General features: G+C 46.9%; 1 protein-coding gene and 1 pseudogene across 1 annotated transcript; one reads left to right on the top strand and one right to left on the bottom strand.

The window, feature by feature from the left end:
* Window positions 1-1,083: 1,083 nt before the first annotated feature.
* Window positions 1,084-1,700, top strand: LOC125521005 (histone H2B.3-like). The gene has a single exon (XM_048686044.1). The coding sequence runs from the start codon at window positions 1,154-1,156 to the stop codon at window positions 1,571-1,573; it is 420 nt and encodes a 139-aa protein (XP_048542001.1). The 5' UTR covers window positions 1,084-1,153; the 3' UTR covers window positions 1,574-1,700.
* Window positions 1,701-13,415: 11,715 nt separating this feature from the next.
* The window catches only part of LOC125519373, a 4,962-nt pseudogene continuing 1,390 nt past the window's right edge, over window positions 13,416-16,987 (bottom strand).

Here is a 16,987-nt window from a genome sequence, read left to right as displayed (position 1 = left end):
CTTGCAATGAGTTGAGGGTCTTATATCCATTTTGTCGATCCCCGCCATAGTGCGACCCACCATTCGGTAGTCCTCGTCTTACCCGACATGTCTAGAACATCACCGAGCATCGCCATCCATCTCCACGCCGGTGAGTCCTCGTCGCCGTCTGTTTTTTGGGGGATAATCCTTCATTTAAATGGGTACATTCCCATCTGTTATCGACCCATAGCCCCATAACCCACACGTGCTTACCGCTTTGCTGATAATACGCCATCGAAGTCACTCCCAGTTTGATTAGTTTTGTTTAAATATTCAAGTAGGTAAATTTGACGGGCTATTTTAGCTCCAAATGAATTGATTTTTTGCTTAATTGTGCACTTAAATGCTCTTTCCAGTAGTATGCTTGCTAGAATTGTTCTTACTTTGTATGCTATTGTATACTAGAATATTGTTCTTGCATCCTTCTTATTTAAAGTAAATTAGTACTCCCTCCATAAATTAATATAAGAGCATTTAGATCACTAAAGTAGTAATCTAAATGATCTTATATTAGTTTACAGAGGGAGTATTATTTATCCTAGAGGGCTAAAATCTTGGTGGTGAGCAAGACTACCCCTGCAACCTCTCTGGTAAAGACAAGCTCTCTAAACTTATGCTTGCTACCATGAAAAGGATCTTGGTATTTTGCATGTGTTTGAAAGATTAAAAATGCATATTATACTTGTAATTTGCAATTTTTTCTGAAAGAAATAGTTTTGCTCCTGAAAGCAAAATGTCCAGGAAAAAAACAGTAACAGTTGAACTCAAAATTCCCGCCACGGAGAAAGCCCAGTTCGTACTCCGTATGCGCTCGCGGGCCGAAGCCCGTCTGCTCCCCGCCCACCATTCAATCCGCCACGTTTGTCTCAAAAAAAGTTTTTCAATCCGCCACGTCAGCGATCCGCGCCGAGGCGCATCCGGGCCGTCCATCACCCACAGCAGCGAACGGCTGAGATCGTGTCAAACCACTGGAGGCCACCGATCCGTGGCACGCACCCCTCCACCAATCAGAGCGCGCTCTCCCCTCCTATAAACTCGCCGCACCCCCGCCGCCTATTCCTCACCACTCCTCCTACCTCCCAGCGAAACAACACACCTCTCCCCGTCGACGCAAGCAGCAGCAGCGGCACCCATGGCCCCCAAGGCGGAGAAGAAGCCGGTGGTGGAGAAGGCCGAGAAGACCACGGCGGGGAAGAAGACCAAGGCCGAGAAGAGGCCGCCGGCGTCCAAGGAGGGCGGCCCTGACAAGAAGGGAAAGAAGAAGTCCAAGAAGAGCGTGGAGACGTACAAGATCTACATCTTCAAGGTGCTGAAGCAGGTGCACCCGGACATCGGCATCTCCTCCAAGGCCATGTCCATCATGAACTCCTTCATCAACGACATCTTTGAGAAGCTTGCCGGCGAGTCCGCCAAGCTGGCCCGATACAACAAGAAGCCCACCATCACGTCCCGGGAGATCCAGACATCCGTCCGCCTCGTCCTCCCCGGCGAGCTCGCCAAGCACGCCGTCTCTGAGGGCACCAAGGCCGTCACCAAGTTCACCTCCTCCTAGATGGGCTGCTCCCTGCCACGCTGGCCGATCGATGCCGCTCTCTAGTTAGTTAGCTGTTCCTACTGTGTCATCTTGCAAGTTTCATGAACTGGAGAAATAGTAACAGTGCTGATTTATTCTGTTTTAACTGTGTATCATGTTCAGTTTTTACCATGGTCCCTACATTTCTTGAGAGAGTTCTTGCTATGATCTTGCTTATGTGACTTTATCCTTGTTTTCTCTGTTCGTGTATGAGTGAAATTCAGATTCTATCCAGGAGCTCTGCATGAATAGCAGTTTCTGCACATCACGCTGTTTCCAGGTTTTGTACAGCAGCTGCATTCTCTGTCTTTAAATGCCTTATTTTAGCAACACTCCTGGCTGTCGATGATTGATCTACTGAAACGGTTGCAGCACCTGTGAATACCCGGATGTCGATGCAAAGTAGAGAATGATTGGAGCACTACTCCTGGCTGTCGCCTTCTTGACAGTTCACCTCTTTGTTTTCTGTCAGTGCGCCTATGTTTTCTCCATCTTCACGACATGGCGATCTTGAATCGTTGATTGTTTTATTTCACACTATCTTAACCAAACATACGTGCTCTTTGGCAAGAATTTCTCTGCCTCTGTAACAGCAAACTGTATTAGTGTACTAGAGGCTGGAGGCATGTTGAAACGGAATGTTTCTCACGTACTCTCTCCATTTCAAATTATAGTGTGCCCGCGCTTCTTAGGTCGAACTTTGACCATAAATTTAACGTACGAGACCGACTGCGGCGGACGAAAAAAATTACATAATTAAAAACTTCTTTCGAATACGAACTCACTGATATAATTTTTGCTCCCGCCGCAATAGGTCTTGATAGTTAAATTTACGGTCAAGGTTGAAGCACGGGGATAGAGGAAGCACTATATTGTAGAATGGAGGGAGTAATTGTTTGTTTGAACAGCTCCAGTGCTCTCTCTTCGCCATCTTAGAGCATCTCCAGCCGTTGGCCCCCCAGGGGGCGTCTAAAAGCGCCGCTTGGGGGTGAGCCGGCACAAAAAATGGCCTTGGGGGCGAGTCAGTCCCCAGCCGTCGGCCCGCAGGGCCGCCCCCAGGCGCGTATTAAAATAAAAAAAAGAAGGACCGTTCGGCGAAGTTATGATAAAAACTAGTTAAATTTCGGCCAAACATAGCAAATTTTGGTGAAATTCGTGCATTTTCATTACATTAATTTAATCTGAAAAAGAAAGGGACTGAAGTCGTCGCCGCCATCGTCGTCGTCGGCCTTCTCCTCCTTGACGCGAGCGCCCCTGCTGGACCCCTGCCCGGCGTCGCCATGGCGGACTGGCGGCGGCGCGTCGTCGTCGTCGCTGTCGCATAAGACGACGACCCCGTCTTCATCGCGGCCGCGTCGGCGCTCCTCGAAGCGGCGCAGGGTGGCGCGCTGGCGCTCCTTCTCCTTCTCCCGGCGCGCCTTCTCCATCGCAATGGAGTCCTGGCGCGCCCATTCTAGGGCCGCGTCGTCGTCGTCGAACTCCGCCTTCACCAGCGCCAGCCCCGGCTCCGTCTTCACCGGCGCCAGCCCCGGCTCCATCTTTGGCTTGACGAAGCGCGGAGGAGCCGACGAGGAGGAGGCGCGCCGGCCGCCCTCGTTGATGACGATGCCAACGCTGCGAGTGCGCCGACCGATTGGCGTCTCCGCCGCGGGCTCGGCCTTGACGCCGAGAAGCGCCGGAGAACCGAAGGAGTGGGAAGATGAGCGAGAGGAGAAAGAGGAGGAGGAGGCGAACCTCCTTGGCGCCCATGCGCGTCGGTGTTGCGACGGGGCGGCCCCCGTCGCAGGATAGGTCAACGGCGGGTTGTTGCCGCCGTCGAGGTACGCCAGCACGCCATCCAGCGTGCGGCCGGGGACGCCCCACCACAGGTGGCGCCCCTCGCTATTCTTCACGCCGCCGACCACCGGCACGCCGTTGGTGGAGGCCAGGCGCTGCTACTGGCGGCGCTGGAAGTACGCCGCCCAAGCCGCGTGATTGCCGGCGGCGTACTGGGGGAGGGAGCGCTCGTCGTTGGCCAGGGAGGCGCGCGCGACCTCGACCTCCTCGGCGAAGTACCTGGGCTTCGCCACGGCGTCGGGTAACGGGGGAACGGGCACTCCCCCGTCGCTGAGCCGCCACCCCGTCGGCCCGGCGTGCATGTCCGGCGGCGCCGGGATGTTCGCCTGGAACAGGAGCCAGGACTCCTGTTCGTGGAGCGAATGGCGGCCGAAGCCGTTCGCCGCCGCCTCGTCTCCGGGGAAGCGCTCTGCCATGGCGACGGACTCGGCGATGGTAGAGAGGGAGAGAGAAGGGTTGCCAGTGGCGCTCGGGAGAGGAAGATGGAGACGGAGAGAGAGGGGTTGGGCGGCGGCGAGGGGCGAGTCTGGTGTGGGCACAGGCGACCGCCGGCTTTTGTAGCCGCTCCGCGCCCGTGTGTACGCGTGCGAGGAAGGGGAGGCGTCGGTGCGTCGTCCCATGACGCGCCACCCGTGAGGAATCAATGGCAAGGCCGACTAGCGGCAGCCTTGCCATTGATTCCCTACGGGAACCGAGGCAGTTCGGGGAAGACGAGCCGCCGTGTCCCTGACGCGGCTGGCCCGCGGCTTTTTCGCGCCAAAACAGTTCGCCCCGGCGCCCCCGGGCGCCCCCAGCGCGCCGGGTTCGGCCTGAGTCCGCCGGCGCTGTTTTCGGCCCAGGCCGGCGAAAATCAGACTCCTGGGGACGCGACTGGGCCGTTTTTTCGGCGCCGGCACAAAAAAAACGCTTGGGGAGACCTTCCTGGGGCGCGGCTGGAGATGCCCTTAGACCTAGAGACACAACTCTCCTGTCTCTAGCAAGTCAGAAACAACAAGGCCAAGTCAGACACAACATAACCAACATTTTAGTATGTTTACCCTATGTCGATTTTGATCCAAGTAGCGCTTCTGATCGTCATAATTAATGGACAAACAAGTTCATAACCTTTATATTTGGAGGTTGGGGAGGTTATGAAGCTCGCTTCAAACCCAAATGCCAACGCAGGAGGGAACTCTTAGCTTCTTCGTCCTCATGCCATGACCGGTTTGAAGCAGCCCGCCGCCCGTAGACTCACTTACGCATTTCAGTTTAACAGTTTGTCTAATTCATATCTAAATGTTTTTTAAGAATGTTACATCTAAGCTTTTACAAACATATAATGCAGCAAAAAAAAACTATGACAAAAAAAAGACTACAAACAGAGTGAATATTAGCTTAGATGTGACATAACTATGCCACATCTAGATGTGCCCTAGACAGACCCTTCGGTTAATCACCAGCGAGTCGGGAGATGTGACAACTATTTAATCACATGCCTATTAGTGCTACGGCTGTTCCTCCAGCTTCTTTAGAGCATCTCCAATAGGAGGTGTATATTTAGAGATGTAAAAGTAGGCGTTGTATAATTTATATCATTAAAAAGTGTTTTTTACATCTTTAAAAAATTCACAACTCCAACAGATAATGTACATTTGGTGATGAAAAACTACTACTCCAACAGATGCTATAATTGAAGATGTAAAACTAGTTCAACTACTACATCATTCAAAACATAATTCAAACATAGCAAGTTCATTTGAAGCAAATATAGTACATAAAACACAATTCAACATAAATATAAAACTACAACATCATAAAACTACTTGTCGATGTATCTAACTCTCCCACAACGCCTTGTTTGACGAGTACTCATCGGAGTCCCCATCCTCGAAGTCCTCCTCCTCCAAGTCAGACTCAACGGAGATCACAGTCGAGGGGCCGGCGGTCGAGCGATGAGAGCTGGTAACTCGAATGGCCGGTGGCGCGGCTGTGAATCGGGTGGCGGATTGGCGTTGGCAGAGCGACTGGTGTGCAGTGCGAGAAGCTCGAATCGGGCGGCGAAAAAGCGGCGGCGGGTGTGTGGCTCGAATCTGTCGGCGACACGATGGTGGCTGGGAGGCGGAGATGTGGTCGATTGGAGGCGGACAGCGGCAGAGATGTGGTGGAACCGACGCGGGGGGGGGGGGGGTGGAGGGGGGAATCTGGTGGCGGGATGGTGTGGCGTGATGCGATGGGGCGGGGCTGAGTGTTTTCCAACACTTAATAAGAAAATGACTGTGATATGTGGCACATGTGTGCCACATTGCTAAAAGTACCACACGACTCTTCTCCCTTAGATCCCACCTCCTCCCGAATGACCACCCTCCTTCGATCCCATCTTCTTCAGTTTTTCTCGTGCCTGTAGTTTAAAATAGGCAAAAAAATGGCATGGAAGGGGAATCAAACCCAGACCCTCTCATATATAACTGAGCTACAACATCCAGCTGGGCTAGCTCACTTAACTGGTTACATACAACTTACATACTAGTTGTATCTTCTTGAGATGACAATTAGTAAAAGAGGCAGTGATCAGTAACTGAAAATCCAGACCAACGGCCTCACTTGTACGGGTTTTAGAACAATGCACCCTAGTTCTATCATTTTTCTGCATGTTTCACACGGTTCACAAACCCCGGGTGTCCTCTTCACTCTTTTTTAGATGCAAAAATCATGATGTTTGCAGGTAAGTTATCAGGTACGAAGTTGTAATGTTGCCATGCTTTTCTTACTCAAGTTTTTGGGGTATGTTTCTCAATAGCTTTTTCCTTGTTTGTACTTAAATTATCAGGTATGGGCTTCGTATATTATCATGATATTTGCAGATAAGTTATCAGGGGTGTATTTTTCAACAACCCCTCCCCCTGTCAATGTTATCATGGTGTTTGTACGTAAGTAATCAGATATGCGATGAGTAAATTATCACGTTATGTAGACATAAGTTATCGCGTGTTCATAAAAAACATTCACTTGGGCAAATTTACTATGGTGTTTTGTATCATGTTTGCGGTGTGTAAATCATCATGCTAGGTACATAGAAGGTACTGCGTGCATGTTTTCAACAATTTTTACACCCCCAAATCAGAAAAGTTACCATGATGTTCATACACAAGTTATACACACAATTTATCGGGGTATGTTTCAACATCTTTTTCTCCGAGTCAAAAGTTAACACGGTGTTTTTACGTAAGTTATCATGTCCATGATGCGTGAATTATCATGCTATTTACATAGAATTACAGCGAGTATTATCTAAAACTTTCCCTATCCAAGGAATTACCATGGTGTTTGGACGTACATTACCGTGTTATTTGCACAGAAGCTGCCGGTATGATTATTCTCCTAGTTAAAGTTACCGAGGTGTTTGGAGGTAAGTTATCAGGTCTGTGAGCCGTATATTACCATATTATGTATAAATAAGTTAGCAAGGGTATATTTTCCAACAACTTTTTCCTAGGGCAAAAGTTATCATGGTGTTTGTATGTAAGTTATCGGTTATGAGCTGCTTATACTATCATGTTTTTAAAAAAAATAGCGGGGGTATGTTTGAACAATTTCTTTTCCAGGGTCGAAAAGTAATCATGGTCTTTATAGGCAGTTTAACAAGTCCGCGGTGCTTAAAATACCATGCTATGTACACAAAATTTGCCATTGTATGTTTACAACAACTTTTTTTCTACCGAAGAAAAAAATATTGCGGTATTTTAGACGTAAGTTATCAAATCAATGGTGCATATATTATCGCGCTATTTACACGAAATTTATCGAAGGTATGTTTTCAACATTTTTTAGTCGCGACTCAAAATTACAGCGGTGTTTGTGTGTAAGTTATCTAGTCTGTCGTGCGTATATTATCGACTATTTACAGAGAAAATTACCGGCGTTATATTTTTCAATAAAAAATTTTGGGGTCAAATTTACCGCGGTGATGGTGCCTAAGTTATCAGAATCAATATTGGGAACATTTTCAAGGGGCAGTTTACTGCAAGTGAGAGAGATACCTACCCGACAAAGTATCATTCTTTTCGAAACTGCTTTTACTTTTTTCTTACCAAAAAAGAAAGATTGGGAGCAAATTCCATGAAAATTATAGCAGCAGATAGTAGTAGCATGAAGGAGCACAGGTGGAATTTGCTAACTAGCAAGCACGCAACATGTAGATAGCAGCTAGCTAGCCACGTTGCATTGAAACTCTGAAGCATAATTCAGGCATTCGTTGCACTGAAAAAAGAAAGGGCATGTGTTGCCCAGAATCAAAATACAACTGTCTCCTCTGTTTTCAATTGCTCTGGTCTTTCTCTGAAACTCTGAAGCTGGTCTCCTTTTGAAACACTGCATGTGCGTCCACTGAAATTGGAGAGCGAGAGAGATTGTGAGGGTCTCAGCCAACAGGAAATGGGGTTAAGATGGACTTGCTGAACTTGTGGCATCTATCGGCAGTAGTCAGACACCTACGCGACAACCCGGATGAACACAAATCATCAGATCGCAGGGTCGCTCAGCTAGGCTGTCATTGGTGACGAATCCAAGGGGGTGAGAGGGGGTTTCTAGTCCTAGCTAGGCAAACCTCAGCGTCGTCGTGGCCATCAAAGAGGGCGAAGAGGTGCGACGGGAGGCAGAGCGTGTCGGCGTCGAGCCCCATCCCGTCGAGGTCACGGCGCCTGGCGAGCAGGCGCACAGGCATGTCGGCGAAGCGCGGGACCGCGGCGCATGAGTCCCCCATCGTCCCGCCGTGATCCGGCGAAGGTCACCACAGTGGCAGCACGTCTGAGCGCATCTCTTTGGGCCGGCATGCCTTGTGGGACAAATCCACGCCAAGGACGATACCTGCGACAGTGCGGGGAGGAAGACGAGCGAAGGGGAAAGGGCCACGCGATTGAATCTGACGACGCTGGATGGGTTGACAGTTTTGCAATCGGGCACAGGGTTGCCAAATACATATTTCGATAAGAAAAATACCATATCCATAATGTTGTATTGCGATTTCATTATTTCATCTTTGAGAGAACACAAAAGCACACGCCAACAATAGCGATTTCAGTAAAAAGTTGCTTCCTATTGCTTATACACAGCTAGCATGTTAATGTTATGCCCTCTGTCCGTCTTACAGAAGGTAAAGCTTGGCATCTGGTGGAAGTCTCTTAGAGAGAGGATCCCTGACAATATCAAGGGCAGAGCTGCGGAGCGTCGGGAGAATCTCGTCTGGATCCAACAGATCATACCGTCTTTGAACTGTATCTACGGTCACAGTCTCTATCGCAGGGGCGTTTTCCACGACATGCAACAGGAGTTGAAGCTGGCCTTTCGTGGCTTTGAATCCTGTGACATGCACATTCTTCAGGTGTAGGTATTTGTGTTCGGATCGTGGAATGTCTTGTCTCGAAGACCCCTTGTATGCAAACCACATCGTGCAAGTGCCATCAAACTGCCAAGGTAGAACTAACACTAAGCATCCTGATAAAAGGTCATTTAAGCAGAATCCTTAACAAATACAGTTCCTTTGTTACCTACAAAGGTGATCCGACAAGAAAATACTCACATGTACTTGCAAGTGTTCAATAAACGGAGCAGCCCTCAAAAGGGAAACCAAGTAGAGAATCTTGTCGTCGTGTTTATGATATACAGCCAATATTATGCTTGAGCTGCGGGAACATGTAACGGCTATCTGATGTCCAATGAAGTCTGAAAGAGAAAGAGCAAGTTGAGCTCAGCGAAAAAATAAAACCATATTGCACAAACTAGAAGCTTGTTCTAACAACGTACGTACATACCTCTAGCACTTCAACTGAAATTTTCAAAGTGAGGTTCTGAACATGTGGAAGCCCATTGAGAACCACAGCTGAACCACGCCGAAAGGTAGAAGCACAGAAACAAATTTCTGCATTTTCCATCTCGGGAGCTTGATGGAGGGCAATAGGTATGCAGTCCCCTTTATACACAAAGGTGGAGAGCTTGGCAGCATGGAACTCTATCTTGGTGAACCCGCAGTATTTGACTCTCAGGTACTTCAGGTTGGACAATGGTCGCAGGACCACCTTTAGTTCATCGTCTAGATCACACCTGACTATGCTCAGCCTATAATGGGAAACCTGTGAACCGGGAAGGGGGTGGTTTCAAACATACAAATCTAAGATGAAGACATCGTAGACAGGATACACTTTCCTTGTCTAAAAGTTCAAATGGGAACCTGTAATGATTCCTATGTTTCCAAAATTCAGGTAGTGGTGCCAAATCAAAAGATAGATTCTTAGTCCGGGAGGACATAGCAAACCTTATCCAACTGTTGAGATGATAAACTAGCTTGCTCTCAAATACAAATTTGATCTCAAGATTGTCGACAACCTTGCTGTGGTGCCTTTTCAAGACTGCATTAATATGGTCTATGAACATCTGGGCATGTTGTTTCCCTCCATGCCTAGGCACATGATCCTTGCCGTTGAAACTCAGTTTGGGGCAAGTTGTCCATATAGATCTCCACTCGCTGGACAAAACACTAGACCGCACAGCCTCTTTTGCAGGTAAGTTTGATAAAATTATGCACATCACATCCTTGAACGAAAAAAGAAGGAAAGAAACCTATTAGTTTAGGAATCTATTTACCCTGAAAGTCAACTGAACATTTTCTTGGCAATTTGCACATACCTCTGGAAGATCTTTAAGTTGAACATTGGGCCTCCCATTGTCATTTATTGATCTTGTTGTTGGTTTAATATGGACATGCTTCTCTGCAATTGTTGCACTCGTTCGATGATTACCCATTCTAACGCTGACTGAAAAAGGTGATATTTGAGGAAAAAATAGGTGGATGGTGACCATGAGTTTAGATAGTGAGCAACACAGAAAAAATGCATCAGTTTGGTTGGGATAAGACAAGTGACAGAAACATAAGCAATAACACCACCTCCACTCAACCAAAACTTAATATGGACATGATCCATCTTGCATAATGCATATTCCATGTTTTCATAAACGTATTAAAAATGCAGCGCTAAGTCAAACCCTAGAAATTGCAGCAGAGCAACAGGGTGGAGACTTCCGTTGGCGGCTCGATTGGTCGTGGGAAGAGACGCGGCCGCGATTCGCCGGAGGACCCACCGACCCATCGCCCTCTCCCGTGTTGCTCGCAAACAATTCCCCGTTCGGTCTAGGGTTTTAGCCTGCGCCGGCCGCCGGCTGCTCCACCCGTGCTCGCCCCTTTCATGCCTGCCTACTGTGTAATATGTATGGGAGGGAGCAGTAATATTATTTCAGTTTACACCATTAATCCATAACTATTTCCTTTCAGCAATGGCAACGCAAGCAGGTCCTCGTCTTTCTCCTCAAGTGGCAGCCTTCGCTCCATCTCCATTAACAAAGCTATTTACATGCACCACGATCGCTTCGATTGACTTCTTTTTTTCTTGTATAGATTTGCGCCGTGTTTGTTGATCAATACTATCATATTCTACATTTGACACCAGACCAGGCGTACAAATTTTATCTAGACAGGAACACGATTGGCCGGCCACGTCCTGATGGAGTCGTGGAATTAAAACCATTAAGCTACGCATGAAGGGCGGCCAACCAGCTATACCACGTGGCGCAAGCTGGTTGGCCGCGGTGAGAAATCTTTTGTTATTTTTTTATATGAAGGTGTGGATTATTTTTTAAATGTATTTTTTTATATGGAGATGAGGACCTCTGGTATTTTTTAAATGAAGGATTATGCAAAGTGGCACTCGCTGATAGGCTGTTGTGGATTTTTTTTCTTTTTTACTTATTTTTATATGAAGGCGAGGACTTTTTTTAAATGTTTTTCAGACAGAGGCGAAGACCCGAGGACTCTATGTATTTTTTTTAAAAAATGCGTACAACTTTGTCTCAAGCGGCATCATCGGGTGGCGCCCCAATCACTAGTACATAACAACACTGCACGTAAGTTCTGTCCTCTCTATGAAAATTACTTTTGTTGCTACAAATTGGAGTATCAATCTTTTTCTACCAAAATATTCGCTGAAGAAACTTTATATGGAAAATCTTTACACGTAAAACTTCTAGTACATATATAATTTGTACCTACTAGCTAATTTAGACTGGCAACTACTCCCTTGATTTTAGCTAACGGCCATCAACTTGGACTAGTGCGTAAACTCTTTGTAGATTTTGTACGTAGAAGTAGCATTGCTCACCTTTATATACTTTGATTAATTCTTTTTAATTAATTCTACCCCTTGTGTGTTTGAACAACAGGAGATCAACAAATCATTAATATCTATAGACTTCAGCAAATACTTGACGGAGATAGACACCGCAGATGCAGTCTCATCTCACAATGGTGGTACCCTCATTGTTGTTACTGGATCGTTAACCACGGCTGATGGCGTTTGCACAAAATTTACGCAGTCGTTCTTCCTTGCACCAGAAGAAGGTGGCGGCTGTTTTGTTCTCAGTGACATATTTAGAACTATGCCTAAAACGTCACGACTTGTGATAAGTCAATCCGATAGTCAAGAAAATGACATCAAGGGGAATGTCGGATCTATAGTTGAATCAAGAGAGGCAGAGCGCGTGAAGACTGGCCTGGCCATGTAGTTGTGGAGAATAAGGTTGGAGAATTGGAACTTCCAAACCCCTCAGCTAATGGCACAACATATGAAGATTATAATGACACCGAGCCACTTGTGCAAGTGACCAAGGAGGATCTAGAAGGGACTCATAATGCTTTTCCTCCTCCACCTCAACCTCATAAGGATGCTACTAGCAGCTCTTACGCATAGATCCTGAAAAAGCTCTAACTTCTAGAAAGATGACATCGCTCTTGACCTAGGAGGAATTGCCCAACTTAAGGCAGCTCACTTTGCTTAGTATTATGTGCTACTATCATAGCGCATGATATACTATTGTCGTTACTACATTCACATTGCATATTATCATACACTAGTGTTATCAATTTATTTATTTATTTATTTATTTATGGAATCCCAATACAAATTGTGGATATGATCTATTTCTTATTAGCTTATTCGTTTGATGTGCTATGATAATGTATCATAATCTGAAATATGGTAAAGTTACGATCCGGGGGGATACGCATGGGGCCTATGGACAAACATCACCATTGATTTTAATTTAGCCACCCCATGACATAAACCTACCCTCCCACCCCCAACCCCCGCGGTCATTTCAAGTAACTATCCCCTGATTTCCTGTCTTCCGTAAGATAATTTCGGTAATGAAATTCCTTATCATAATATGATACAACGTCATGGATGCTCTAGCCGCACTACCGCCTTGTCCTTCTATAGTACATCCTCCAACTATTTACATCAACATGTGTCCTTCCGATTCCTCCCATGGCAGCCACCACCGCTACAACCACGTCCTCGTTCCTCTTCCACTGCCACATTTTCTCGCCGGCAGCGGCAACTCTGAGCCCGCGTAGCTACCTCGCTTTCTACTCGCACAACCAACACTACTCTAGGATTTGCTTTCCATGCCATAGATGTGTCTGGGGTCGATCCCTCTGTGGCTTGCATCGCCCAAGAAAGGGGAAGCAGTTGAGTACCGTGGGTGCTGCTGGTGGGGCACTAGCGTTGTGTTATATAGTATGGGATGGAGAGGAGATGCTACTTCTCTGGTATAAGGTAATAAGGACCAGGTCGTCACCATCGACAACTGCTTCTTGGGAGAGGACACATACACAAAGGTTCTCCTCAATGTACGGCTCTTACAATGATAGCAATGCTCTCTGTTTTTAGTTTTGAGTGGTGATCTTTACCCGGGGGTCAGTGGTGGAGCGTGACACGAAAGTAAGTAGTGGCCAAATTCTAAGCCCAAAATGCTAGCACATGCCGAATAAGCCCAAAGACACGAGAGTTGACTGCATCAGGAGAGAATAGTTCATGAAAAGGGTTTGAGAAACAGAAGAATGAAATAGCAATGGGGCAAAAACTAATTCTTATGCCTTGACGGCCTCCCGGAGAAGCTCCAGCTAATGCCGCGACACGGTACGAACCTGCAAAACCAGAGCAAAAATTTCAGAACACCAAACATGTAATGTAACAGGGCTTATGCAAGCATCTAGCCTACCCGCTTGACGATGGTCCAGATGACCCCTTGGGCGCATGGCGGGGGGGTGAGGGAGCCCACGTAGCGGTAATACACGCTGGCCCTGCCCCTCGCGGCCCGGGCGTCCACCACCCCCACCTTCTCCTCCCTCTCCCGCTGCTCCGGATCATCTCCAGGTATGGCTCCAGCTGATCATTCACGAGGACTAGAATGATGCATGCATGCGGCCATATTGCAACTTTATACCAAGAGGCGCCTGAGTTGATTAAGAAATCACTCATGGATATATCTAGAACTAAAATAATGCGTATGCGTGTGCGTGCCCCCCATGTTGTCATGTTGGCTTTAGTTAAGCTTAACGAATTGAGCCTTGTTGACTACTCTCTCCGTTCGGAATTACTTGTCTCAGAAATGGATATATCTAGACATCTAAATATATCCATTTCTGAGACAAGTAATTCTGAACGGAGGGAGTAGTTGCTTGGTTAAAGAAATAGGATGAAAGAGAGAAAGAAGCAGGGGTGTACCTTGTGCAGGAAGGGGTCACGGGCACCGATCTCGTAGAGGACGCCGATGACGGCGGCCTTTTCCCTGGGCGCTCTGGTGCACCATGTGCAGCTCCATGTCGTACCGGCGGCCGTTGACGCTGTGCTCCGTGGGCGCGTGCCAGTGCAGCTGCCGGAGGTGGTACGCCGTGCCGACGATCGACACGCTCCCGGCGTCGCCCTCGAAACGCACCTGCATATCCAAGCATTCACGGTTAATCATGCAGGCCATTACTACTTGGAAACGGATGGGTAACGTTGGATACCATGATGTCGTGGCCGCGGTTGACGATGGATGCGTTAGCGGGGGCGTAGGAGTGGTTCAGGTGGCCGAGGCGGCGCGCACCAGGGACACGCGCGGGCCGGCGAGGTCGATGGGTGACTGCATCTCCCCGCTGCCGCACGCCGACCACACCTCCCTGATCTCGCCCCAGTGCGCCGGCCCGTTCTCCGCGTCCACCGAGTAGCTGAACTCCTCCTCGTGCTCTACAATCAGGACATCATGCAACGGACATGAATCCTCAAGACATGCACACACGGCATGGCGTCGATCGGCGGTGGATGATGGAGCTCACGTACCGGTCTCCTGCTGGGCTCTTGCTGCCGGGACTGCTGAGAGGAGGACGGAGGCGGAGAAGAGGAGAAGGAGGAGCGCCGCCGCCGCCGCCGAGACGGGGTGGTCGAGGCCGTGACATGGACGCATGTTGTCTACTTGTCCTTGTCGTGTGACTGTTGAGCCGGAGACACTGCAAGGTGGTGCGGCTGGAATATATAAAGCGAGTAGAATGGCACGGGTCAGGCGTGGCCGGCCGCGTTAGGTAATTTGGAAGCTAACCTGCTACGGCGTAGGTACTGACGTACGTACACACATCAAAATTCTGAGCTAAGAACCGACGAGATATGTTCTCCTTGTCCACCTCTGCCTGAAGACTCTGAACTTAATCGATGGGTTGCCTTCAGAGTTACGAGCAATGGCGCCCCTAATGCCATCGTAACCGCGCAAAGTCATTTTCAGCGGCGATGCTATCTATCCGTAGATCACACACCGCTCATATTTCTTCCTTTACGTATTTCAAAGTCAAATCACTGCAAGGGTCCTATAATATTCAGAAGAAGGACACATGCATGTTACACATCTTTCTCTCTTTTCTCATTCAAGCACATACTCTCTCTCTCTCTCATAAATACATCACTTCTATTTTTAAATTCCTAATTTGGATGATTCATATCTCTTAAGAAAATTCCGTTTCTGATTTTTTAATATATTTGAACTCCTGGCGTCAAGACCTTTAGAACAAGATCAAACCTGGATACATTTGAAACACGCTTATTTTTTGACATTTCACAATGCATATTTGAAACAAACATTTTTCACAAGAAAATATGAAACAAACCTATTTTCACTAGAAAAAAATTGTGAAACCAACCTATTTCACGGGAAACCTATTTACCGCAAATATCAAACTTAAATGTCAATTTGTGAAACTGATTATTTGAAAATGTGTAACAGTTTATTTCAAAAGAGTGAAATATGTTACTTAAAAATATGCAATTGAAATAGATGTAATATTTGTGAAACAAACCAGTGAAAAATTAAATGTAGGTTCTGGAAACAAAAACAATATGTAACTAAAATGTCAAGTTGTGAAACTGATTATTCGAAAAGAGTGAAATATGTTATTATGAAATATTTTTTTTAAATGAGTGAAATATGTTATTATGAATCTTTTTTGAAATGAGTGAAATATGTTATATGAAATGAGTGAAATCTGTTTTGGAATGTGTGAAATCGGTTTTGGAATGAGTAAAATATGTTATTTATGAAATGTGTGAAATATGTTATTCTGAAATATTTTTCTAAATGAGTGAAGTATGTTGTTAGGAAATGAGTGAAATATGTTATTGTGAAATTAATTTTTTAAACTCGTTATAAATATATTCAAGGTCGGTCTTGTTTTAAAAGGTCTCTTCACCATGAGTTCAAATATATTAAAAAAATAAAATGGATTTTTTTAAAACATATGAATGATTTTAAGTTAGCAGAGGTTAAATAAATGGATGAATTAATTTGGGTGGGAGAAGAGAGAGAATGGGAAGCACATGCATGCAAGACTACTTTACCATCTGACTAAAAGCTGACTTTGGTGGGACCCGTGTATCGTATTTTCAGGTTGTGTGTATTAGGGGTTCCCGAACTAAGGGTCTTTACACAATGGTAAAGGATGCACGAGTTTTTACCCAGGTTCAGGCTCTCTTGAGAGAGAAATCCATACATCCTACTTGTGTTTCAGTGCTTTGGATGAAGTACAAAGTACTGATGCTCTACCTCGAGATCGTTGTGTGTCATCTACATGCCCGACCCCTCGGTTTATATAGGTACTGGGGGTCTAGGATTACATCCTAGTGGGCTATGCACAACGAGAACGGGTTGTGGACGACTTCTAATATCTTGGAGTATACTGTATACGACATGCCTTTGGGAGCCTTCCTTTCATTTGCCACGGGCACCACCTTGATGTGGCCCACAGGTGAACTGACATGGGGGTCCTCGCCCTGGCCCACCAGGCTAGGAAACGACGTGGTGAGAGACCCCCCATCCGGGACACCGTCAATATGTGGCATGGAAAGGAAGCCAAGAACAGTGTGGTTTGTTCACATGGAAAGTGAGGTATCTATGCCGGGTCAAGGCTGCCGCTACCAGCGAGGAAATGTGGCAGTGAAGGGCAACGAGGAAACCATTGTGGCGCTGGTGGCCGTGATGGGAGGAATGGAAGTGAAAATATAGGAGCTAAGAGGTTAATGTTGGGGGTTGTATTGGAGAAGGATGAGGTGATCGCGTAGGCTAGAGCATCCATGACCTAGCTAGATGGAATGCAACACCTCCGATGGCTGAAGATAAATGGCAAGACTGGATATCGCAAGTTGGGTGGGGGGGGGGGGGGGAAAGCCC

The sequence above is a fragment of the Triticum urartu genome, chromosome 7 (genome assembly GCF_003073215.2).
Source record: "Triticum urartu cultivar G1812 chromosome 7, Tu2.1, whole genome shotgun sequence".
Taxonomy (NCBI): Eukaryota; Viridiplantae; Streptophyta; class Magnoliopsida; order Poales; family Poaceae; genus Triticum; species Triticum urartu.
The sequence above is the reverse complement of the archived record's forward strand: the minus strand, read 5'-3'. Positions and strand labels throughout refer to the sequence as shown.